Source organism: Zingiber officinale, chromosome 3A, assembly GCF_018446385.1.
Source record: "Zingiber officinale cultivar Zhangliang chromosome 3A, Zo_v1.1, whole genome shotgun sequence".
NCBI classification, from domain to species: domain Eukaryota; kingdom Viridiplantae; phylum Streptophyta; class Magnoliopsida; order Zingiberales; family Zingiberaceae; genus Zingiber; species Zingiber officinale.
This window is the reverse complement of record NC_055990.1, coordinates 53,152,273-53,178,164: the sequence shown is the minus strand read 5'-3', so window position 1 is coordinate 53,178,164 and position 25,892 is coordinate 53,152,273. Positions and strand designations below refer to the sequence as shown.

General features: G+C 34.2%; 2 protein-coding genes across 2 annotated transcripts; one reads left to right on the top strand and one right to left on the bottom strand.

Annotated features, from left to right (window-relative positions):
• The first annotated feature begins 10,312 nt into the window (after positions 1–10,312).
• On the top strand, positions 10,313–14,442 carry LOC122051889 (proline-rich receptor-like protein kinase PERK1). The gene is made up of 8 exons (XM_042613204.1): positions 10,313–10,921; positions 11,089–11,652; positions 12,262–12,348; positions 12,457–12,527; positions 12,785–12,861; positions 13,093–13,240; positions 13,323–13,484; positions 13,976–14,442. The coding sequence occupies exons 1-8, from the start codon at positions 10,435–10,437 to the stop codon at positions 14,252–14,254; spliced, it is 1,875 nt and encodes a 624-aa protein (XP_042469138.1). The 5' UTR covers positions 10,313–10,434; the 3' UTR covers positions 14,255–14,442.
• Positions 14,443–19,479: 5,037 nt separating this feature from the next.
• On the bottom strand, positions 19,480–25,810 carry LOC122051888 (protein Mpv17-like). Its single transcript, XM_042613203.1, has 3 exons — positions 25,450–25,810; positions 23,483–23,574; positions 19,480–20,041 (listed from the first exon to the last, which is right to left on the bottom strand). The coding sequence occupies exons 1-3, from the start codon at positions 25,600–25,602 to the stop codon at positions 19,612–19,614; spliced, it is 675 nt and encodes a 224-aa protein (XP_042469137.1). The 5' UTR covers positions 25,603–25,810; the 3' UTR covers positions 19,480–19,611.
• Between the last annotated feature and the right edge of the window lie 82 nt (positions 25,811–25,892).

Genomic DNA, 25,892 nt, shown 5'->3' with positions numbered 1-25,892 from the left:
TTTTTTTAGCTTAAAGACATGGTTTAGGTATTCTAGATCTCCAAAACCTAGTGGTTGACTTATATAAACTTCTTTAATTTGCCCATTTAGGAATACATATTTAACATCCATTTGATATAATTTGAATCCTTTGTATGCTGCATAGGCTAGCAACATTCTAATTGATTCAAGTCTAGCTATCGGGGCATAAGTCTCGTCGTAATCGAGTCATTCGACTTGGCTAACCCTTTGGCAACTAGTCGGGCTTTATTCCTTATGATTTCTCCTTGATCATCTAACTTATTCCTAAATACCCATATGGTATCAATAACTGACTTCCCTTTTAGTGGAGGTACTAGATCCCAAACTTGATTTCTTTTAAATTGACCTAACTCTTCTCGCATTGCAATTACCGAGTTAGGCTCAAACAACGCATCATTTATGGTTTTAGGTTCAATTTTTGATATTAGTGCTATTTAACTTAAGTTTCTAAAGGCTGATCTAGTTTGCACTCTTAATTTAGGATTACCTATGAGTTGTTCAATTGGATGATTAGGGTTTGGTCTTATAGTTCGTGGGTTAATTTTTTTCAGTTTGTTTTGTGTTAATTGTTCCTCTTCTTCTTGATTTGTGGAACTATGTTGATTATTGGTGTTTTCAAGATTAATTATGTTGTTATTAACTTTTTCATCAAAATTTATATTAGTGGTTTCTTCAATTTTTAAAGTAGATTTATTATAAACTCTATAGGCTCTACTTGTAGATGAATATCCAAGAAAAATTTCTTGTTGAGTTTTTGAGATGAATTTTCCTAAGTGATCTTTAAGGTTTAAAATATATACATTACATCTAAATACTTTAAAGTAATTTATGTTTGGAATTTTATTAAAATAAATTTCATAAGAGGTTTTATTTAGTAATTTGTTGATTATAATTCTATTTTGGGCATAACAAGCGGTATTAATAGCTTCAGCTCAAAAATATTTAGGTAAATTATATTTATTTAACATTGTTCATGCAACTTATTGCAAGGTTCTATTTATATGTTCTATTAGACCATTTTATTGTGGAGTCTTGTGGCATGAAAACTCTGAAGGCGCTGTAATTTCTTTCTGTTTAAATTTCCCTGTACAAAAATTGTACAAGTACAGAACTTTTCCTAGTAACCCGCATGTTCGATCAGACATGTGTTTGATCAATCAAGCAAGTTCTTGACGGATCAAAGCACACCTTGATCGAAGTACAAGATCGCTGGCCTCTTGTGTTGGTATTCCAAAAATGATACAAAGAAAACTAACTAATTACGCAGCGGAATTAAAGAACTAGTTGTACCTTTTCTTTATAGTTAAAGACCTATTGATCTTCTGCCGTATTCCTCTCCTCTTCTTAGACGTTGTGTGAGCAACGATCTACCAAGACAACACCACCCTCCTTCTCTCCTCGGTTTCCAAACTGCCGGCTACAAAAGGAGCTCTTAGGATGGGGCACCTTCTCTTCTTCTTCCTCATCTTCCTCTTCTCCAAGCCGCCGCCTACCAAGGAGTTGAAGAGAGGGACGACGACCTTAGCAAGGAGGAGGCCGCCGGCCCTATCAAGGAGAGGGGTCGCCGACTCTTAGCAAGGGAGAAGGGGAGGGGCACCGACCCTAAGCAAAGAGGAGGGGAGGGGCGCCGACCCTAGGTGAGGAGGAAAGGGAGGGGCGTCGGCCACAAGGAGGAAAAGAGAGAAAATTAGGAAAATTAGGTTTTAGGGGGCACCACCTACTCCTTTTATAACCTTTTCTATCGGTTACAAAGAAAGAAAAATAACAGAATTCTGTTAAGAAAAAATCTCCCTTTCTATAACCTTGTTAAACCAAACCAAGTTTAAACCAAACCAAGTTATGGATGGGTGGATGCGAGACTTTATATAAAGGCTACAACAGGGACCTAGAGAAGGAATTGGTTTAAGCCTCCTGATGGGCTTGGACTTCTTGTGTTCAGCCCGAACACCTAACCCAAGTTTATCAATAATAACTCATACCACTAAAGGGTTATTATTGAACTACCGCACCAATCCCATATTATAATATGAGCTCCTTCTTATCATGAGTGTGTTAATTTCCCTGTGTTTAAGATATCATATGTCCGTTAATTAATTGAGTTACTGACAACCCAATTAATTAATATTTGATTCCAAGAGTAGTACCACTTAACTTTATTATCATGCCGGACTAAGTCCACCTGTAGGGTTTACATGATAATCCTTATGAGCTCCTCAAGGGGACATCATCAGCCTAAATAATTAGGACACAGTTTCCTTCTATAATCAACAACACACCACATAAACAGTACTATTTCCCAACTCATCGGGCTTATTGATTTAACAAATAAATCTCACCCATTGATAAGTTAAAGAAATAAATACTAAGTATACGTGCTTGTTATTATATAGGGATTAAGAGGACGCACATCCATAATAATAGAGGTTCTGCTCTTTTATATAGTTAGTACAAATCGAACAACCTCAAATGGTCCTGCTCAATACACATATAGTATACTAGTGTAATTTTATAGCCAAGATAGACTAATACCAAATTACACTACAACCGTTCCAATGGTTTGTCTCAATCCATCTTGGTTGTGAGCTACTATTTATAATTTATAATGAACCGATAACATGATCTTCTGTGTGACACCACACACCATGTTATCTACAATATAAATTAAATGGACAACTGCATTGACATTTATATAAATATAAAATGCAAATATTTGACCAAAGTGATTCTCATTTCAAAATATTTTAAGACAGATGTTCATACAAAAGTTAGGTTTATAGTATACATCCCAACAAACTCATAATGATAACCATTGTTCAAACAAAAATTTGTAAAATTTTGATTCTTAAATTCTCCTCCATTATCACTTCAAATTTTCTTAATTTTTATTTCTTTATCATTTTCTATTTGTTTGCAGAAATTACTAAATATTTCAAAAGTTTTATATTTATGAGTTAAGAATTTAACCCAAGTGTATTTGGAGTAGTCATCTATTAAAATTAAGTAGTAAAGACTTCCATTTAGTGATTTTACTCCATGAGAGATGAATAAATCTAAATGTAATAATTCAAGTATTTTATTTGTTCTATTTTGATTAGTCAATTTATGAGTTGATTTAATTTATTTTCCTTATTGACAAGGGTTACATATTTTATTCTCGGGGGTTCCTGATTTTGGTAGACCTCTAACTAAATCATTTTTTTTATTAAATTCCTAACATAGGTGTGAGATAATCTCCTACACCACAACCATGTTTCTTCATGTTATGTTAGTAAACACTTGGGTGAGATTTTTGGTAGATTTATTGAGTAAATATTTTTATCTCTAAATCCTTTCAGCAATATATTAGTTGATTCAGTGTAACTTATTAGAGATTCAGAAGATAAAAATTTGACTTTGAATCCATAGTCGCATAATTGACTTATACTAAGTAGATTATAATGAAAATGTTCAACAAGCAATACTTTTTTAATTGATATATTTAATTGTAATTGAATTTCACCTGTACCAATTACCTTTAACTTAACATTGTTCCCAAAGGTAACTGATCTTAGTTTTTTGAACTCAATATTGGTAAATTTGTGTTGATCCCCAATCATATGTCTGGAGCAGCCGCTGTTCAAAATTCATTTGTCAAGAGCTTTGGATTCCTACGCATAACGTAAGAGTTAAACCAAAGTTTTAGTTAATGAAGTTTCAAATATTTGAGTTCAGTTATCAGGTTTTAGTTTAAAATTCAAGATTAAACTTTTAGATTTATTAGTTTGATAGTTAAGTTTAGGAATTGAGTTAAGTTTAGATTAAGTTTTGAATTAAGTTTAAGTTTAAGTTAAGTTAATAATTTTAATTTAATACTAAGTTAGAGGTTGTATTTAAATTTTATTATATAATTTTTTTATTAGGTTGTAAAATATTTTAAAATCATTTTGATTAAGTTTTAAGACAATTAAGTTTTAAGACAATTAAGTTTTAAAATAATTATAATTAGATTTTAAAATTTTAATTAAATTTTAAATTAAGTTGTAAAATAATTAAGTTTTAGAATTTTAAATTAAGTTTATTTTTTTTTAAAATATAATTAAGTTTATTAAGTTAGGTTAAGATTTAAGTTTGAATCTTATTATTTATTAGGTTGTAAAACATTTTAAGTTTTAAAATAATTGTAATTAAGTTTAAAAATTTTAATTAAGTTAGTTTGTTTTGATTAAATTTTTAATTTTAAGTTTTTAATTAATTTTGAGGTTAAGTTAACAATTTTAGATTTAATAATTTTATTTACGTTAATAGTAATAATTTTCCACTGTTAGACCTGTTATGTTATATTGAGCTGAATGTTGGGCTATGACTCGAGCACATGAGCATAAGATGAGAGTTGCAGAGATGAGGATGTTAAGGTGGATGTGTGGACATACGAAGATGGACAAAATAAGGAATGAGAGCATTAGAGAGAAAGTCGGAGTTGCATCTATTGAGGACAAACTCCGAGAGACACGTTTAAGATGATACGGACATGTACTTAGACGACCAATAAATGCTCCAGTTAGGCGATATGAAACTATGATAAACATGCATATCAAACGAGGAAAAGGAAGACCAAAAAAGACTTGGTTAGCGACAATAAAACAAGATAAAATTTATTTAAATATAAATGATGATATAATAGGAGATAGAGCTCAATGGCATAAAAGGATTCATACAGCCGACCCCACCTAGTGGAAAAAGGGTTGGTTGTTGTTGTAATAGTAATAATTTTTTTTATGTTAATAGTTATTATTATTATTATATTTATAATAATTTGATTGAATAATTTTAAGTTGAGTTCTAAGTTGGATATATATATATATATATAAAAGTTGAATTTAATTAAATTGACTTTGGATTTATTTTTTAATTATTTTTCAAATTTAACTTTAAGTTAAGTTTAAAATAATTTTAGATTTAAGTTTGAATTAATTTATTATTTAAGTTATGTTTTAAGTTCAAGTTAATCAGGTTTAAATTTAATTAAATTTAAAAATTTAAGTCTAAGTTAATTTAATTTTAAATTTTAATTAATGTTGTTTTAATTTTATATTTAAATTTAATTAGGTTTTAATTTAATTAAGTTTAAAATTTTAAGTTTAAGTTTTAAGTTTTAATTAGTTTTAGATTTTAAGATTTAAGTTAGAGTTGATTTGATTAGGTTAAATAAAGAGCCTAAAAAAAGTTGTTGAACCCATGTTAGATTCAAACTTAGCTTTAGGTTAATCAAGCAGACTTCCTAAGGATAAGTTCTTAGTTCAGCGACGAAGTATATGACCTTCTTGTGTACCGTTAAGAACCACTTGCTGAATACTTTCCAAAATATTTATGCCAAAAAAATTTAATACTAAGTTTTGGTCTAACTAGCTCATGTTTGGCTGGGTAGCTTCGGCCATATCCACTAAGTCTAGTGCACCAGGTATAATACATAAGATTTAGCCTAGACATGCTTTCGACAATTCTTCCTTGATGTAATATCATCTCAATCCATTCCGATGCTATGTTATTAGGGTTTGGTAAACCTTTTTAACTAACAATTCTAAGCTAAGCAGAAAAGTAAACCTAATCCTAAGCATGCATAATAGATCAAGTTGGTTTAACCAATTTTCCATTTGCTCCCCCTGAGTAATAGCTTAGATATGGTTTATCTAAGTAATGAATTTGACTCTTAGGGATCAAATATTGATTTGGTTTGATTAGTTTGGTTAAATAGTTTTTAAGGACCCATGCTTGGACTTGATTTCTAACATTTTGACTGATTAGATAGATACGATTTGTTAGTTTTGTTAGGGTTATAGCTAAGTCCCGATTTGTTGTACATGGCTCGTTGTGACCCAAGTACCATATTTAGACACTTGGACCCCAGTTCGAACTTTTCCAACATTTTCTTAAGTCGCTCGACTTGTCCTTTCAAGTTGAAATTTTCTTCCTCAAGTTTTGTAACTCGAGTTGAAGTTCCAACTTGAACTTGGTTAGTCGAGTCACTTAAGTTAACTTGCTCTTTAAAGTGGTCAATTTCCTTAAGAGTAAGTTATTTTGTTTTTCGGCTTTGGTTAATTTTTTAAACAAACATTTAACTATTTTAAGTAAATTTGACTTGGAATAAAATGTTACCATATTGGGACCTTCAGAAATGGATACAGATCCGTGGCTAGACTCGATGTCGATCTCGGACTCAGTGTCGATCTCAAACTCGTACTCTTCCTTGGACTCGGAACCTTCATTTCTTGCCATAAGGGCAAGATGACTTGAATGCTTCGGTTCTTCTACATCGGACTCTTTGGAAGATGACTCGTCCCAAGTTGCTTTGAGGGTCTTCTTTTTTCGTGTTGGTTTTGGATTTTTCTCCTCCCAGTTAGGGCATTCCTTTTTGAGATGCCCCTTCTTGTTGCATCCATAACAAATCATTTCTGATTTATTTTGTGTTTGGTTGATCGGTGTCCTTTTGGTGCTCCTTTTGAACTTCTTCCTTATTAGTAGTTTTCGGACTATGTTGACCAGCTCCTCTTTATTGGTTGAGTCTTAGTCTGACTCACTTTCTGGTTCAATCTTGGCACTGGTCTTGGTTTCTTTGCTTAATCCTACATACAAGGCAACAACTTTCTCGACTTGACTTAAGTTAAATTGTTCATGTAATTCTAATTCACAAAAAAGTTCATCTAGTTTAAGAATTGAAAGATCCTTTGAAACTTTGTATGCATCTACTATTAATGCCCACAAAGCATTTATCGGGAAGGCGTTTAGTGTGTACCTTATTGTATCACAATTCTCCAAGTTGTGTCCGATTAGAAGCAGTACGTTGAGAATATCTTTCAGTCGGGCGTGTAGTTGCGTGATCGTCTCTCCGGGAAGTATTTTAATATTAAACAAATTATTTAATGACAAATCCCTTTTGTTTACCTTAGATTTGTCGGTTCCTTCGTGCAATTTTACTAGATGATCCCAGAGTTCTTTTGTATTTTCATAGGGCCCAACTCGATTCAGTTCCTCCATTGTTAGGTCGCATTGAATGGTGTTGATTGCTTTGTAGTTCAGTTGCGCCTTCTTGATCATCGGAGGAGTCCAGTCTTCTAGTTCTATCATCTTTCCATCTACTATTGGGGGAGTATATCCTTTGAGTATGGTGAACCAGAGTTCGATGTCAGACTTGAGGTAGTACTCCCTTCTGTTCTTCCAGTGGCTGAAGTTCTCTCCTTTGAACAATGGAGGGCAGACTGTGCTATACCCTTCTTGGTAGGAGTTTGTCATCTTTGCTACCAAAGAGAAAGGAAAGGAAGATTTTCAAGACTCTCGTCTTGGGATTATAGTGCGAGATATAAAAATTAAGAAAAAATCTTTTTAAGAGGAAAAGAAAAAGTTTTTTAAAATTGTTTTGAAAAACGATTAAGTATTTTCAGAGCTACCGGGCTCTAATACTAATTGAAGGATTGAGAAAGTGCGATAGACAGGGGGGGGTGAATATCATTTTTTTTTTCAAAAAACTCTTTTCTTTTTAAGCGTTTAAACCAAAGTAGTGCAGCGGAAAATAAAGAACACGATTTGATTACTTGGTTCGGAGCCTAGGTCGACTCTTATTCCAAGACCCGCAATTCTTGATCGCACCGTTGAGAATTAACTAAAATTCTTCTTTCCAAAACTTTCGGATAGAAGCAATTCGTACAATGAAATGTGTAAGATAATAACAGCCTACTATCTTACTTGAAATTAAAGTACAAAGCAAGCTAAATAAAAATATACTGACACTAGATGTAGAATGAAACTCGGTCGGTACTTCTTTGATGGAGTAGCAGCTTGCTTGGAGATGAGTAGTAGACTTGTCGCACGAACAACAGCTTTGTACAGAGATGAACTCAGAACCGATACCCCAGCCTCGAACCTTGAGCACCAGTTTTATAAGAATCGTCAACGTTTAATCAACCGATCCTTGGGTTCGGTCGATCGAACCCTCTCCCTTCCTTCTTCATTGAGATTCAATCTTCGGGCATTGATGATTCGGTCGATCGATCACTTTGTTCGGTTGACCGAATGGTGCACTTTCCCCGTTCGTCAAGGTTCTTCATTAATGCGCCTTTAATGCGATGATAAATCGATAGACCGATCTTTGTGTTCGGTCGACCGATCAACTTGACTTCCTTCTTTGCTTTTGGTCGAGTCTACTATCTGCCATGTCATCATTATTTGGTCGACCGATCCTCTTGTTCGGTCGATCGATCAGGCCAAACTTGCAAAATAGAGTTAACAAAAAATACATTCCTGCAAAACAAATGCTAGTACAATAATATAGTAAGATGTATGAGTAGTAATTGACAGTAACACTGTCTTGATCTCAAGTTGGAAACCTTCCCTATTTCTTTAGTTGGATCAGCGACCTAGAGTTTATTCCCTTCCGAAACGCGACCACATTATCGTTGCTCCAATTGCTTACCTCAACCTACCTACCAAACATGATTCTCCAGACCTGTTTGGACTTACCTCTTAGCCTCAGATCGGCTCACCAGGACTTTCCCCCGATCTTCAGTCCTTCAGACCTATCGAGCTTTCCTGCCAAGTGACGAGTCCTCTCGACTCACTTGGACTTCCTGCCTGGCTTCCACGATCTGCTAAGACTTTCCTGCCTAGCCTCCAACTAGGACTTTTTCGATTGAGTAAATAGCCTGCACACTTAGTCAACTTGTTAGATCACAACAAGACTTAACTTGAACTTTTGACAATATAAAAACTTAGGTTTGTTTTGGTGCAACCATGCACCAACAATAATCAATAATATGTATTCTTGTTTTGTAATCGAGAGTAATACAATAAAATATTAAATTATCTTATATATTGAAACCTCTAAATAAATAAGTTTTTATTGCATTATCTAATTTGAACCAAACAATATTAGATTATATTATATTTCTCGTAATCTTGATTATGTAATTATCTAATAATCATATAATTAAGGTTATACGTGATGACTTGAACCAAACAAGTTTTAGGGTATTGTTGTAACCTTCATGTCCTTTAATTCTAGTAACCACCACATGCCGGGAGCTCGGGTGGTATGCAGGTCGACAACTCGAAAACTAATTAGCGACATGCATGCCACCCGAACTCACTTGGACTCTCGATTAACCTGATTAAAGATTCACCATGTGGACCTTACTTATCATCCGTATCGGTCGCTAATTAGCGACCAAGGAAAATTTTGATAGTTAATTAACTACGGCTTTAAAATCAATTTATAATTAGAGACAGAAAAAATTTCGATTACTAATTAAACACGGAATAAAAGTTCGATCATTAATTTTTTTTCATATGTAAACCATGGTATTGAAATAAAATTGTTCGTTACATGAACGAGTGATTTTATTTCGATGCTAAATTTAACAATCGACTTTATTTTAAGGACCGAATTCCAGAAATATAGGGACCGACTAAGTCGGTAATTATTTGACCACTAAATTATTGAATTGATCATCTTAAAGTAATGCTTTTCTTGTAGTGAGACTTGGCCTCCAAACATGGGACTTGCCTAGCTGTTCTTATCCTTTCTTCAAGTCACATAATCACCAGTGCAAAGATAACACAAGAACAGTTGCCTCCTCTGCTCTGGGTCGTAATCAACAAACACTCAATTAATTTATTCAAACAAACTTACTGACCGGCGATCCCCCTGTTCTTTGCTCCGGTTTGAGTCAGGTTTATGAAGTAAACCCCCGTTCATCCCTAACCCAACGCACAGCTCGGAGACTTTTAGTTTTTTTTCTCAAATTCACAGTTCCAACCAAGAACGGGCATATTCGGGTTAATTCGATCCTATCTGTATAGGTATTGTCTCAACCTCTCATAATGAAATGATAGGACTCACTACTTAAGTGTGAGTTTAATCATCTTATTGTGAGAGGTTAGGACAATACCTGTACAGATAAGATGAAATTAACCACATATTCGCTGTAACGCGGAATGACAGAGAGGCATCAGGCATGCGAACGGTTCAAACGGGGTGGGAGAGGAAGATCCCAGCATTCCAACCTCGTAGGCCCCACCGCATCCTCTCCCTCTTCTTTTTTTCCTTTTTTTTTTTCCGCGTTGTTTAATTTATATTTTTTGTCTTCTCATTTTTATTTGATTATTTGGCGCCTCGTAGACGCATGGCTGGACAGGGTCTAGCTTTTGCTTGCATTAAGGCTTCCGGCTTAATAACATTTGATTATTTGTACCGTGGAATGTGTCGAACAGCGAATCTCCCGTCTTATCTTGCTCTCGGCTGCTCTCCTCGTCACTCTCGGAAAGGGTGGGCCCTCGTGGGTTTCTGGCTTTCTGCTGTGGAGGTCTCGGTCTCCTCCTCTTCCACTACAAAGAGAAAGAAAGGGAAGTGGAACGCGTCTGAGATCCGCATAGTTGCTTCAGGCGATGGCCAGCATTTCGCCGAGCTCGCCTCCCTCGCCGCCCGCCGGGACTGCCCCTCCCCCATCTACGCCGGCTGCTACGCCCCCTGCCTCTCTTCCGTCTCCCACCGTACCGTCCTCTCCCCCTCCCTCCCCTGTCAGCCCGACCTCACCCCCTCCTTCGCCCTCCACCTCGCCGCCTCCCTCTTCCCCTCCTTCACCGCCGGGGAACACTACCGTTCCGCCTCCGTCGCCGCCGTCCGGTGGGTCGACGCCGTCCGGTGGGTCACCTCCGTCACCTCTGCCTCCGGGAACTATTTCTTCCCCGGCTCCACCCCTACCGACGCCGCCATCTTCGAATTCTAGCTCGACGCCGCTCGTGGTTGGCCTTGCAGTGGGTGGGGTGGTGATCCTGTTGCTGCTAAGCTTGGTCTGCTTCTGTTGTTGGAGAAAAAAGCGACGGCCGCCTCTCCATTCCTACGGAGTTCCTCCTCCACCACCTCAAAGGAATGGTTAGATCTAGTTAATGCCGCCAATTCCTGGAAAAGATGTCCTTTTTTTTGACCTTTTAAGTTGGTAAAATATAGGGAGACTGAAATTCTGTCTTCTTAGTGTATCTTCGGGAAATTCCATCGATTACGCTATGATCTAACTCTATGTTTATGCCGGTGTTTTTTAGATGATCGTTATGGCGGATATTGGCAACAGAATGCTCCAGCCCCTGGAGATCATGTCATCAAAGTGCCTTCAGGACCTCCACCACCAGCACCAGCGTTTACATTGCGTCCTCCACATCCTCCAAGTCATTTTCGACCTCCACCCCCTCCACCTCCACCTATCAAAAGTAGCAGTGGAGGTTCTGGGTCAAATTATTCTGGCTCCGATGTTCCAGTTCCATTAGCACCACCATCTCCTGGTGTCGCCCTTGGTTTCTCTAAAAGTACCTTCACCTATGAAGAACTGGCTAGGGCAACTGATGGTTTCTCTGAAGCGAATCTCCTTGGACAAGGTGGTTTTGGTTATGTTCACCGAGGAGTACTGCCTAACGGAAAGGAAGTGGCAGTTAAACAATTGAAAGCAGGGAGTGGACAAGGGGAGCGAGAATTCCATGCAGAAGTTGAAATTATTAGTCGTGTGCATCACAAGCATCTTGTTTCATTGGTCGGATACTGCATTTCTGGTGGCAAGAGGCTTCTTGTTTATGAATTTGTGCCAAACAATACATTGGAGTTCCATTTACATGGTAAGCCATCATGCCATGCTTTTGGCAAAATTTGTTAAGATGGTTTGATGTCTTTTGTTTTTTCTCTATTGTTCTGCAGGTTATACATAGTACATCAGTACAATAAGGTTCATCGCATTGGATTATATAAGATGTTCAATAAGAAACAATAAATGAGATACTCTTTTATTAAACATGTTTCTTTTTATAAAATATATATTTCTTAGTTATTTTTATGCTATTTTATGACTACAATAATGTCTAGTGTTATAAATTCTAGTTCTCTTACTACATGCACTCTGTTAAAAGGGACTACTAGGGAGTCGTTTTCTTTCATCCTAGTGCTTATAACATATAAAAAAAGAAAAACATATTATTCTAGACAAGTTGAATATGATGAACTGCCTAAAACTAGAGATCATAATTTCTTGTTAATTGATAATTTTATTGCAAATGATTATATTTATCTACATACATTGACTGTAACCCTGCTATTCTAAATGACTTATTTCAGAGTAGTTATATACAACAATGCGTTTCATATTGTCCCATTTTTAGTGTATTATGTTTTAATCAATTTTGAGTTTCTAGTTTTACATCTGTTTATCTGAAAGGTGGTTGATTTTGTAGGTAAAGATCGGCCAACTATGGAATGGCCTACACGACTGAAAATTGCATTGGGTTCTGCAAAGGGGTTGGCATATCTGCATGAAGATTGTTAGTTTTTTTTCTATTTTTTTCCTTGTTGAAGTTCTCATACTTAAGTTAATCTTCCTAATTGAACTTGTTGACTCAGTTTCTAATAAAAATTTATCTTACTTGCAGGTAACCCTAAGATTATTCACCGTGATATTAAAGCATCCAATATTCTTCTTGATTATAAATTTGAAGCAAAGGTGCGCAAGCGTCATTTTTAGTGTATCTCCACCCAGACTAGAATCCCAATAAAATTTTCTTCAAAGTCAAAGGATTAGTGGTGTAATCTGTTAGTTTTCTCTCCATTATCTCTATCCAGACTAGAATTCCACTAAATTTTTCTTCAAAGTCAAAAGATTAGTGGTGTAATTTGTCAATTCTCGTGTAGAGAAACATCTCAGCGACATTGCATCCAGTTTAAATTTGGATTTTTGTTTACCCACTCTGGTCATTACAGGTTGCTGATTTTGGGCTTGCAAAGTTAGCATCTGAGAATGACACTCATGTCTCAACGAGAGTTATGGGAACATTTGGGTATATTGCACTGTTTCCACGTTGCAATTTCCTTACCTTAAACGTGTGCAATTTGTACTGGACTGATGGTTCCTCTAATTACAATCTTGAAGAATTGTGATTTTAGTTTATGCATTATGATATGCATATCATTTATTTTTCATCTTTGTCCAGCATCTTACCTTCATTTTCAATGAAGGTTCTTACTATGCAATTGACTTCCAACTCATTAAAAACCATGTATTCTTTCAGTTATCTGGCTCCTGAATACGCATCATCAGGCAAACTCACTGATAAATCGGATGTCTTTTCATTTGGTGTCATGCTACTGGAGCTAATCACTGGGAGGCGGCCTGTTGATTCATCCCAAAGTTTCATGGACGACAGCTTAGTTGACTGGGTTAGCATTCTGCATTCCTTGTTTCCTATGCATTGTTTGCTTATTATCCGAACTCCACTCTTATATTTTCTGGTAACTATAGGCAAGGCCATTGCTTACTCGAGCTTTGGAGGATGGCAACTATGATGCCCTTGTCGATCCAAACTTAGGAAAGAACTTCAATCCTAGTGAGATGACTCACATGATTGCTTGTGCTGCTGCTTGTGTGCGCCACTCTGCAAAACGACGACCGAGAATTAGTCAGGTGCTATTTCCTTCTATTTTTTTTGTTATTCTTGGACTACATTACTGTATAAAAATCTTGACAACAATTTTAAATTATTAATCTAAATGATTTGCAATTAGGACTTGTGTTGCATGTAGATTTTTTTATTCATGGATTATTCTGTGAGATTTTGAAGTTAATTTTGGTTATGAACTTCATATATCTTTGTCTACACGATGTTTCAAGTCAAACCAATTGCATACTTCATTAATGAAACATGTGGCCGAATGCCTTAAAAGAAGTTAGCCTTCACGTAGATTATACAATATATGCAATATGTTAGTCGTAACATCTATATATTCAACTCTGCAGATTGTTTCATGAAAGTTCACAGACTTTAAACAATTTTGGCACTTAATTTCAGTTGTTCACCTCCTATCTCATAACCATATGCTTTTGGATATTCGTCTCAACCTTCATGAATATACAAAGGTTACTTGATGTGCACTAACTTGAGTGAAACAAAACAGATTGTCCGCGCTTTAGAAGGAGATGTGTCTCTTGAAGATTTGAATGAAGGTGTCCGACCAGGCCATAGCAGGTTTTTTAGTTCATATGGCAGCTCAGACTATGATTCTATCCAGTATAATGAGGACATGAAGAAGTTTAGGAAAATGGCATTGGGAACTCAAGAGTATGAGAACCCTGAGCAGAGTATCGAATATGACCAGAATCCATCATCGTCAAGCGGTGAAGGTCAACAGGAAATAGAGTTGGGCAACAAGAAAGCAAGCTATCACGGTCGGTAGTTTGTGATGAACTTTTGGCTATTGAGTCACTGTAAAGCTCAACCTTATTGATTCATATTCGTTACTGACTTAAAACAAACTCCAGATTTTTCATATATGCAATATAGATTCTGTTTAGGCTTTCCATTTCGGTGTACTTATCCTCGAAATATTGGTGAATGACTAACTTATTCTTTGGATGTGTGAAAGCTTACAATGTCCCTTTTTTGTATTTTCTTTATATAGACGAAATATATAGAGAATTTTCTTTTATTCATTAGTACATATTTTCCTCGAAGTCGATTACTTTCTCCTTTTTTTTTTACAAAATATATTTGAGTTGAGCTTGCTTTGAAAGTAAAAGTAAAATATGATGCCAGTTTTATGGGGTCAGAGAATTTTGTTCAGTGGACGAGGAAGCAAATAGTGACTCCCATGTGAGTTTGTCTGGGAATTTTGTAAAGCTGGTAACGAAGAAAAAGCTAGTGGCGCTCATGTGAGTTTGTTCTTAAAACCCTATGCTACACTGCTGCATCAATTGATGACCATCTACGTCTATGTTTCGTTTGACCATAACAAACTTTTTGTTGGTTGCGCTAACAATTTAACAAATGTTATGATCATTAGAACTTTTACGCCATTAGATTGGATTAAAAATTTCTTTAGCACTAATTTTCATATGTAAGAAGTATAATACGTTAGCAGATTAAAATTGATATCTCTATTAAATTTAGTGGAATACAGATAACTCATCTTAAGGAAATAGACAATTCTGTCCGAGATGTGCGATACCCCTGAAACAAATTGAGTTTAAGTTTAGTGCTACTTTAAATTTTCATCTAAATTATCTCCTGCACTAACAAGAATAACAATAGTAATAATCAAACTTTATCCCACTAAGTGGAATCAGCTATATAGATCCTTTTATGCAATTGAGTTCTATCTTCAACTATATCATCATCTATATTTAAATAAAATTTATTTTATTTTATCGTTGCTAATCAAGTCTTTTTTGGACTTTTTCTTCCTCGTTTGATATGTGTGTTTGTCATAATTTCGCATCGCCTAACTAGAGCATTTATTAGTCGTCTAAGTACTACCCATACCATCTTAAACGTGTCTCTCGGAGTTTTTCCTCAATAGATGCAACTCTGACTTTCTCTCTAATGCTCTCATTTCTTATTCTGTCCATTCTTATATGTCCATACGTCCACCTTAACATCCTCATATCTGCAACTCTTATCTTTTGCTCATGTGCTCGAGTCATAACCCAACATTCAACTCCATATAACATAACAAGTTTAATTGCGATTTTATAGAATTTGCCTTTAAGTTTAATTAGATATACTTTACGGTCACATAAAACACCCGACGCTCTCCTCTATTTCAACCATCCTGCTTGTATTTTATATAAGACATCTCTCTCAATCCCTTCATCATTTTGCAAAACTGATTCTAAATATCTAAACCTCTCGATTTCGGGCAACTCGTCGTCTCCTATCTTAACAATTGTCTCGTTATATCTAATATTGCTAAATTTAAATTCCATATATTCTGTCTTTATTCTACTAAGCTTAAAACATTTCCTTTTTAATGTTTCCCGTCAAGATTCTACTTTAACATTTACTCTGTCACGTGTTTCATCTACTAAAATAATATCATCTACAAATAATATGTACCACGGTACTGTGTCTTGAATATGTCCAGTGAGTTCATTCATAATTAGTGTAAAAGATAAGGACGTAGAGTTGATCCTTAATATAACTCTATCTTTATTAGAAATGCTTCAGTTACTCCACTTGAAGTCTTTACTCCAGTTGTTACATCCTCGTACATATTCTCAATTAATTCAATATATGTTTCACTAATACCTCTGTTTTTTAGAACTCTCCATATAATTTCTCTTGGAACTTTATGAATACCATGTGTAGATCTTATTTTTGCTCCCTATATTTTTCAATTAATTGTCTAAGAAGATGTATAACTTCAATTGTTAACCTTCCAGGTATGAACCCAAATTGATTTTCGATCACCATAGTCTCCTTTCTTAATCTTTTTACTATTACTTTTTCTCAAAATTTCATGGTATGACTCATTAGTTTAATGCCCCTATAGTTTGCACAATTTTATATGTCTCCCTTATTCTTATATAAGGAAACTAGAGTATTTATCCTCCATTGATCGGATATTTTTTTTGTTTTCAATATCATATTAAATAATTATGTAAGTCATTCTATACCTTGTTTCCCTAAGCATTTCCATAACTCTATCGAAATATCATCCGGTCTAACGATTTTTTCATTGTGTATCCCATTTAGAACTTATTCTACTTCTGAAGTTTGAATTTTACGATAAAAATTAAAATTTTTATACTCATTTGACTTACTAAAATTACTTAAGTTAAGTTGATTACCTAAACCTTCATTAAAAAGTTAATGAAAATACTTCTTCTACCGCTCTTTTATTCCTCCCTTATTTACTAGTACCCTATTACATTTATCTTTAATATATTTTATTTGAATAAGATCTCTTGTCTTCCTTTCTCTTACTTTAGCTATTTTATAAATATCTTTGCCCTTTTTTTATATCTAATTTTTGATATAACCGTTCAAAAGTTTCATTCTTTGATTCATTAATTATTCTCTTAACTTCTTTCTTGGCCATCGTATATTTTTTTAGGTTTTTTTTGTTCTTACAAATATATAATGTCTTATAAGCTATTCGTTTTTTTCTTCACTTTCTCTTGTACTTTCTCATTCCACCACCAATATTCCTTACTTAGTGGTGCATATCCCTTTGACTCACCGAGTACACTCTTAGCTACTATTTTTTAACTTTAATACCATTTTATCACATGTTGTATTAAAATCACCATATATTTCACCCAATGCTTATACTTCTACCTTCTCCTTGAATATATTTTATTTCCTATCCTTTAACTTCCACCACTTAATTCTAGGACTCACATATATATTTTTTCTATTGATATTATGTTTGAGGCGTGTATCCAACACTACTAACCTATGTTGGGTAGTTAAACTTTCTCCAGGAATGACCTTGCAATCTTTACAAATCTTTCTATTCTTCTTTCTAACCATAAGAATTGTCAATTTGTAATTTATTATTTCCACTTTTAAACGTGACTAAGTGTTCTCCTCTTTTCTTTAAAAACGTATTAGCTAATATAAGGTCATATGCTATTACAAAATCTAATATAGTTTTCCCTTTCTCATTTCTCGTTCCAAACCCATAATCTCCATGTACCTTCTTATATTCCTCATTTTTTACTTCAGTATGCCCATTTAGATAATCTCCTATTAGAATCATTTAATTTGGCGAAATGTTTTGTAATATTTTATCTAAGTCGTCCTAAAACTTTGATTTGGTAGCTTCATCTAATCCTATTTGTGGTGCATATACGTTAATTATGTTTTTAGTTTCTTTCGCCACTATTATCTTAAGGATTATAATTCTATCCCCTTTTCTAACTACTTCTACAATTTCATCTTTTAACGAACTATCTACAACAATACCTACTCTATTTCTTGTTTTATTCTTTCTTGTGTACCATAACTTAAAACCCGAGTTCTCTATTAGTTTTACCTTCTCGCCTACCTATTTTGTCTCTTGTACACACAAAATACTAATTCTTCTCCTAATCATCGTATCTACTACTTCCATTGATTTACCAGTGAGGGTTCATATGTTCCTTGTTCCATATTTTAGATTATTAGTTTTCCTATCATATTTGTCCTTATTCAACCTATGGTGTGAGAACTCTTGCTTATTTAATACTATACCTAAGTTCTCATGGAGATGTAGCGGTCCTTGCCAATATATTACATTTGGATCCTGCAACACAAACTCTTGCATATTTAACACTAAATCCAAGTTCTGAAAATGTAGCGGTCCTTACTGAGACATTACAGTCGGACCCTCAACGCGTTCCTTTCGGGGAACAACCTGACATTAGTATAATAGTTTAATGAATTTATTCATTAAATATTTGTTATAATTTTAACACTAACTAGCAACTTAAATCAACCCTCCTTTTTTATCCGAACTTAATACCATCTCTAACCATAAAACCTATTTTGGTGTACTTTCAACACCAATTTGGTGTCATTTGAGCACCAAAATTTTTTCCAATTCCAACCAATGCACACTATTTCCTACACTAAAAGAAATATTCTTTAGAATATTCTATTTTTCCATCTTATAATTTATTATTCAACATACATATTAATTTGTTAAATATTTTTATTATGATAATAATTACTATTAAAATTAAAAAATTTATTGTACATGATAACTAATTTTATTGTGTGTTTGTTATGAAATTACCAATATTATAAATTTTAATATATTTATAATCTTAGTAATATAACAAATATTTTAAATATTAATTATTTAAGTTAATAACTAATATAAATTTATAATATATAAAATTTACATAATAAATTAAATTAAATTAAATAATATTAATTTATAATATTTAAGAATATTTTAAATATAAATTTAATATTATAATATATTATATTTAAAAAATCCGTACTAACACTATTTTAATACAAGTTTTGGGATCTCTATTGAAGGATATTTGATATTCCTTTTACATCAAAATAATGTAAAAGGGTATTGATGGGAGATGGTCTAAGACCGGTCATGATTAGATCGTCAAGGGCGGAATTAAATTATCTCCTGCAATAGAATTCTTAAATAACTCCTGATTAAAAAATGCATAGCACAGTCTGCTAGAGTATAGAAAAAAAATATATTTTTCTATAAAATTACGAGAGCAATAATATCCTAAACCTTGATTTTAAGAACTTTCTCTGAGCGTCTACTTTCTTTCTCATGTAACCATGTGTCTTGCACTTATAGCATTGCAACTCTCTTAAAATTTGAGCTTGAATTTAAATCTTCACAATTGAAATGCTTGCATTATCATTGTCACGTTCTCTAAATAACTAGGGCAATATATAAACTCTCTTTTTCTTTGAGCAGTATATGGAGTAGTTTCACTTACCCTTCGTAAATCTTGATGATAACATTTGTTTTTAATTTTTCTTCGATTGAATTTATCTCCTGTCAAATCGCTCGAGCTTCAGATTATCCCGTAGATTGTAGGGATGAAAAAAATATGTAAGAAGACAGCACCATAAAAATTCCGAAATTGCATGGGACAAGCTTGAGCTTGACGCTTGAGGTAGAGATCCGGGATTATGAAATGAAGTGGATGCCAATTACTACTGGTAAATGAAATCATATTAACAAAAAAAAAAACAGCAATTGGTCACGCAATGTGCAACAGTATGTTCCAAGTCATGGAAAGGATGCGAAGGGTCTCTCTCCTTGATGTTACCGGAAGTCTGGAGTTACATTTTCTCATTGGACTGAGATATCAATTTTGGCTCTTGTGGTCTTTCCAAGTTATGGAAGGATGAAAACCACTGCTTCCAAGGAGCATCCCCTTGTTGCTCAATCCAAGACAAGAAAGAGCTGTCTAACAAGCAAAAAAAATTTACATAAAGGAGTTGGTATCGGACAGGAACATATCTAAAATTTGCAACTTGGACAGCAGGCCAGATTGTTCCTCCAACAATAAGAGCCGGGAGGAAATCTCTTTTCACGTCTTCCTTCACTTGCTCTATGCTCCTGCCCGAGGCGAAGCCAATATAGGAGAAAAAGATTAGAAGATCGAGTGGCCCAAAGATTAGCCCATCTGCAGCAACTTTTGCTGTTACAAACTTTAATGACTTTGGTTGCAATTGAAGCCGTCGCATGGAACGGTCCAAGTATTCATACCTGGGTAAAGCAAGAAAGAGAAGTTGAATATGTTTGATAAGAATGCCCATGTTAAAAAAGAGAAATACTAAAATGGTTCCAGGAGTATATTCCAAGTAGATCCGACCATGGGCTAGGTTCGAACCGGACCTGGGCCAGGTCCAGTTGTTAAAAAAGAGAAATACTAAAATGGTTCAAGGAGTACATTCCAAGTAGATCCGTCCGAATCAGACCCAGTCCAAGCCCATAACGAGGGTCAATGGGCCGACTACCCGTTGACTTGATTCTTAGGCCGAAACCATAACCAACCCAATAGAATTGCCGAACTGGTGGTTAACCGCCGGTTCATTATATATATATATTTTTATATATATGAATGAAAGTGTGTTTAAGGGTGTTGTGAGACTTGAACCAGAAAGCCTAGTATCCTAACCAACTAACCTATAACATATTGATATTTTTATACGTTAGTTAATTATTTAATAACTAATCAATAGTTTTCTTTTACTATATCACTATTAAGATAGTTGAAAGAAAAGTAAGAGAGTAAAAAAATATTTTTTTTTTCAAATTTGTAATAGTTTATTTATCTTAGTGTAATTTAAAATCTGGGGGGAAGGAGTAAAATAAATTACGACCATTAGACTGATGGTTCTGATTATCGAGGGAGAGGAGAAGAGTTTTTATTTTTTTAAAATAGTTTTTACCTATGACGATTCACGATATTCTTATAAAATTATAAGGAATACGTAGACACCTTAAGTAAATGCAAGTCCTCCTTTTAATATATATATTTTTATAAATTTATAATTTTTAAATATTTTTAAAATAATAATAATCATGAATTGTGATAAACTGTGAACCGTAACTATATTAGAAAGTTAAGAGTCGATTTGTCAGGAACTATCGAACTAGCGGTTATGAACCATGGTCAGGTCCAAGCTAAATTAGCATATAGACTGCACAATTAATTTTAAGAAAGAAAAGTTGGAATATGTTTGATAAGAAAGTCCAAGTCAAAAAAGAGTACTTCAATGGTTCAAAGACTATATTCCAAGCTAGATTTGTATAAAATGCAAAACTAATTTTGCTTCATAAACGCTGGATGATACTTTTTACCATCCTTCTTCTTGGTGAGATAAACATATTATTATAAAGGGGATATCATATGATAGATTGTTTTGTGTTGTAGTTATTATATCTTTTTGAATCATAATGTTACCCTTTTATCTTGCATATGACAAAGTTTTGTTTATTAAGTAGCCTAAAGCGTCAATTTCATATTGCAAGATCTTCATCCCTAAACTAAAGAAACCATACAATGTTGGAATTCACTAGAAAGTTCAAAAACCATCTGAACAGTGCCCCACCTCCTTAATTAAGCATTATACACATGTAATGTTATCTAAACAGAAGGAAAATGTTACTATAACAAGTTTTATCATAAAGAATAAAAGAAAATAAAACGGCACAAAAAACATTAGCAGCAGTACCTACTGTATAGCCTATGGAATTGTATGGCGTACCCAGGTATCATTATGAAAGAAAATAAATTCTTTATAAGGAACCTTGTTTTTGGTTAATAATACTCACCTTAATTTACTTTACAAGGATAATTTTTTTTTGGGATAAATAAGGCTAATAGCTATGTTTGTTCAGAGAAAATAAATGTTTGGACCAAAACAAAAATTGTTAAAAGAGATTGGTCCCTGACTTGAACTAGCCAGAAAACCAACCACAAATGGGAAAGGTTCAAAATCTGAATCTAAGTAATTGCTCTCCATCATGCTCTTCCTCCAAGTATTTGCTGTCCATTATCCCTTGATTATTAACTGTTGATCCTTTTTGATCATTGATTTAATTGGAATGAGAATTTTTCTTCTTCTGAAATCACCACATTCTAATATTAGTACAAATGATGCCCTTTCGCAAACAGCAAAGGTATAATTTACTTGCTGACGAGAGGCCCGATTTGAGTTGATTTGAAATAGGAAGATCTGCCTTCCTAGATAGAGATCTCACCCATTTACATGCTCTCCCCACGGGTATAGCCGAGTTGGTACTTAGGTGATAAATTATGAGAGTAGGGATTGAATTCCCGATGGAACAATCTCTTGGGGAATAAAATCCCTTCCACCTAGAGAGGCCGCTTGATCATCATAATTTACTCCCTTCATCTCGCTATGGGGCCGGCGATGAGGGCGCTTGGGGTGAGCGAGTCACCTTTTGTCACTCGGGAGACCAATCCTCAACTTATAAGAAACAAGGCAAGAAGTCTCGATGCAAACTCACCTAAGTTTTAGTTTGATAAACACTATCAAGCATATATATCTATTCCATTCATTTTTTGCTATTATAAGATTGGATTCAATAAACCGGATTATGCAATTAGACATTTGTTCCCAACATGTTTGCTATGTATCAACATATATAAATCAGAATAAGCTTAACTTCAGCTGAGAGTTCTCCTAGGCAAGGAATTGAGGACATTATCTACATGTAATACTAGGAGAGTTATCGATTGTTGTTGAAATAAATGCCAGCATGTGGTAGAATATCTTGTCTGCCTAAGATCCTCTACTTCACACAACTAAAAGACTACTTAGATTCCCTTTTAAAAGTGTTACTTTGTTCAACTTTCTCATTGTCAATTAACTAAGTAGAGCGAACAACCCCCTTATATTCAAGATTTAAGGCTCTGCTTCTTACAAACAACTAGGGAAAGAAAGAAGGTAGGAAAAAATCAAAAGAAAAAATTGTAAAATATTTTTCAACTGACTGCCATTTTATTTTACAGAAAGAAAGAGGGATAAAAAAATTTCAACACTTCATTTGCCAAAGATTTTTTTTTTTAAAAATAAATCATAAATCAAATAAATTTGAAAAGACAAATATTGAATTTTTTAAAACTCAGATTTGAGCTCCATTCCATAGGAAAGTGAGTTTTCTGCCTAAAACCAGATAGATGCAATATAAATAAAAATTGTGGACAAAAATGTTTTCCCTCCAGCATTTTCTGTCAAAGGAAACAGAGGGACAATGCAATTTAGAATTTTTTTTGTCACTTTATTTCCTTCCTGCTTTTCTTCCCTCAAAGCAAACACAGAGTAAAATTTTTATATGAACTGTATTTATGTTGCTGCTGTATGTTTATTTAGGAAACATGAGTATGGAGACCATAATTCTAATTAAAAATGTATTTTAACAGTGAGATGGATAAAATTGTATCTGTCAATTAAAAGAGATTGAATTAGATCCGAAAAATATAGTCTCCTGTAACACCTAATAACACAATATTGCATATGGGACTAAAGCTATATATCATAACATATATAAATATTAATTCTAACACTTCTGTCAATTATCCCAGTAGTTGTCTATTGATAAGAATTAGTGAATAGAACATGAATGATAAAAATGAACTCAAAGCAAAGGTAGTCAGATGATTTCATAAATCCTTACCAGTAGTGGCCAACTGGCCCCACAAATGCAAATCCAAACATGCTTGTGATAGCCACTCTTCTCCAGTCTATTTTGACCTCCTTGTTTTCCTCCTGCAAAATATACAGATGCCCCAATTATGAACCACGCTGCACTAGTAAACTTGGACATAGGTGAAGATAGTCCCCAATATCAATTTCTTCTCCTTATAAGCAATAAGCTTTTATCAAAGCATCATTGGTAATTTGATGCAATCAGTTGATCAGCAACAGTAGGCTCAAGCAACAAGTTTACTTGTCTGTTGCAGGGAATAGAATAAGCTACTAGTATACCAAAATATTGATATTCTATGAACTCTTCCTGTTAGCATAATCATTTCCCTAGAGAAATTTGAAGGAGGCCAAGGTTTTGTTTGGCACCAATTTTATCACTTGTGAAGCAGATGAAGAAAAAAATTCTTCAATAATACTAGAAAATATTCACATCTTAGATGCTTGCATCAAATATCTTCATGTGATCTCACAGGCAATTCTACTATGTTTCTAAAGCCTCAAAAATAGTGAATGTCAGATACAAGGACTAGTAACTTTTATATGATTAAGTTTCATGAAACATAGCCTATAATTATAAGGGAATGTGAATATAAAAGGTTCTTCGTTATGCAAATATTACTTATTATTAATTGAGTTAGAATCAATAGTATTTTAAACTTTTTTCTAATAGAGGCAGTCATTGACTAAGGAATTTTAGTCTATTATTTTCAATTGTCTATATTAGAAAAATGATTCAGATTAGAGAGTACTATACTTGCATATAAAGACAATCAGCTTCATTTTAACTGGGAAAAAAACATTGTGGATTAAAGGCTTAATTAAGCATATTTCTTCAGATTTTAAAGATGATTGATGCAAATAAATAGTCTCATGAACTCACAAAGAGTAAATTTATTAAGCAAAAGATGATTAACATGTGTGGATTAAGTCTCCTTTAAAAGACTCCAATCAGGCAAAGAGTGCAATCAGAAGGAACCGTTGGGCAGTGTGTCAACTTGGAAGGATTGTGAGAGAGCTTGGTGAAGGAACATCAACTGGGTGAGTTCACACATAACTTTAATACTATATTAATGTCGCACAAGAATAAGCACTCTCACCAAGAAAATAAACAATCTAACATAGGGAATGAAATTCATTAAGAAAAAAAATATTAAGCAAAAGATGATGAGGGATTTGGGATCCCTTAGAAAGATTTTAATCCAAACAAAATAAAAATATTCAAGGGAATAAATGGTTGTATATCTAACAAGACTCAATCAAACTAGTAAATAAATCAAACTACAGACTATGAAAAAATCCAAAATAAATTGAACTTCTACCAAATTTATCTTACACTCCTAATAAGATAATTGCCACTAAAGACTACCTTAACTAACTCATCCTCCGAAATAAGAGGATCTTCCAAATTAAGCTATAGCACAATCTAAAACTTTAAAAAAATAAACTTCTAGTTTGCATTGATGATATGGCCAAAATGTTTTACGCTAGTTCTTAAGCACTATAAAGATTCTCCCTTTCTCATTTGATGGAACATGCAAAGCCAAGACAAAGGTTCTAGCTATTATGGTTCTCAGAAGACACCCAAGTAAAAAGGAATTACAGAACAATCAGGCTTTCTTCCCAATCTAACTTAATAAGGAATTTAACCTCATACTTAATTCACCCAATCTCCAATACTGTAACCTTGTTTACCTCAAGAAAATAACTATTTTACCATTAGAGACGATTTAAATCAACCACACCAACATTAGGCACTTCATCGTATGCAAACTCCATCACATTAGAAGACAAAATTAGCTCAAGATCCGAGCAAACCCTTTATCGTAAACACAACTGCAAGCGATAAAGATCAAGAATACCAAGAAAACAACTCACAATACCCACATATCAACAAGTTTCAAAAGCGAAGAAGAGAAAAAACGATGACCAAATTACCTTGTTGTTATGCGATTTATCCCTCAGGGTCCTCTGAGTAACCACCTGAGCTCCGATATCTCCCAAGCCCCAGAGGATACCGGAGCTAACCACCTGAGTCTTCACCGGGTGAACGGCGAGGCAGTTCTGATACCATCTCCACAGCTTCAACATTGATTTGGAAGCAGAGCAATGGATGAGCGGAATTGTGATGGAGCTAGCGGAGGGAAGGCTCACGTTCTCTACTCGAATCGATCGAAAAAGGAAAGTAACCCACAAGAATGGGGGCGAAGACCCAAATCGCCAATAGCAGATGCGACTGCGAGCGTCCGCAGAAGGCAGGCAACATAAACATTTTGTAACTAAATTGCATAAAGGACCTGTAAATTAGAATTTTCTCTTAATAAAATTATACATAAATCAATAACCTGATCTCGAAGATCAACGGTTCAAATTAGCCCCTC

Excerpts from the sequence above, each read along its gene's own strand:
- LOC122051889 (XM_042613204.1), top strand. The coding sequence starts at position 10,435 with ATGGCCAGCATTTCGCCGAGCTCGCCTCCCTCGCCGCCCGCCGGGACT. Across the intron at positions 12,349-12,456 it reads GGCATATCTGCATGAAGATT|GTAACCCTAAGATTATTCAC; the intron begins GTTAGTTTTTTT and ends TCTTACTTGCAG. Across the intron at positions 13,241-13,322 it reads ACGACAGCTTAGTTGACTGG|GCAAGGCCATTGCTTACTCG; the intron begins GTTAGCATTCTG and ends TGGTAACTATAG.
- LOC122051888 (XM_042613203.1), bottom strand. The coding sequence starts at position 25,602 with ATGTTGAAGCTGTGGAGATGGTATCAGAACTGCCTCGCCGTTCACCCG. Across the intron at positions 23,575-25,449 it reads ATAAATCGCATAACAACAAG|GAGGAAAACAAGGAGGTCAA; the intron begins GTAATTTGGTCA and ends TATATTTTGCAG. Across the intron at positions 20,042-23,482 it reads GGGCCAGTTGGCCACTACTG|GTATGAATACTTGGACCGTT; the intron begins GTAAGGATTTAT and ends TGCTTTACCCAG.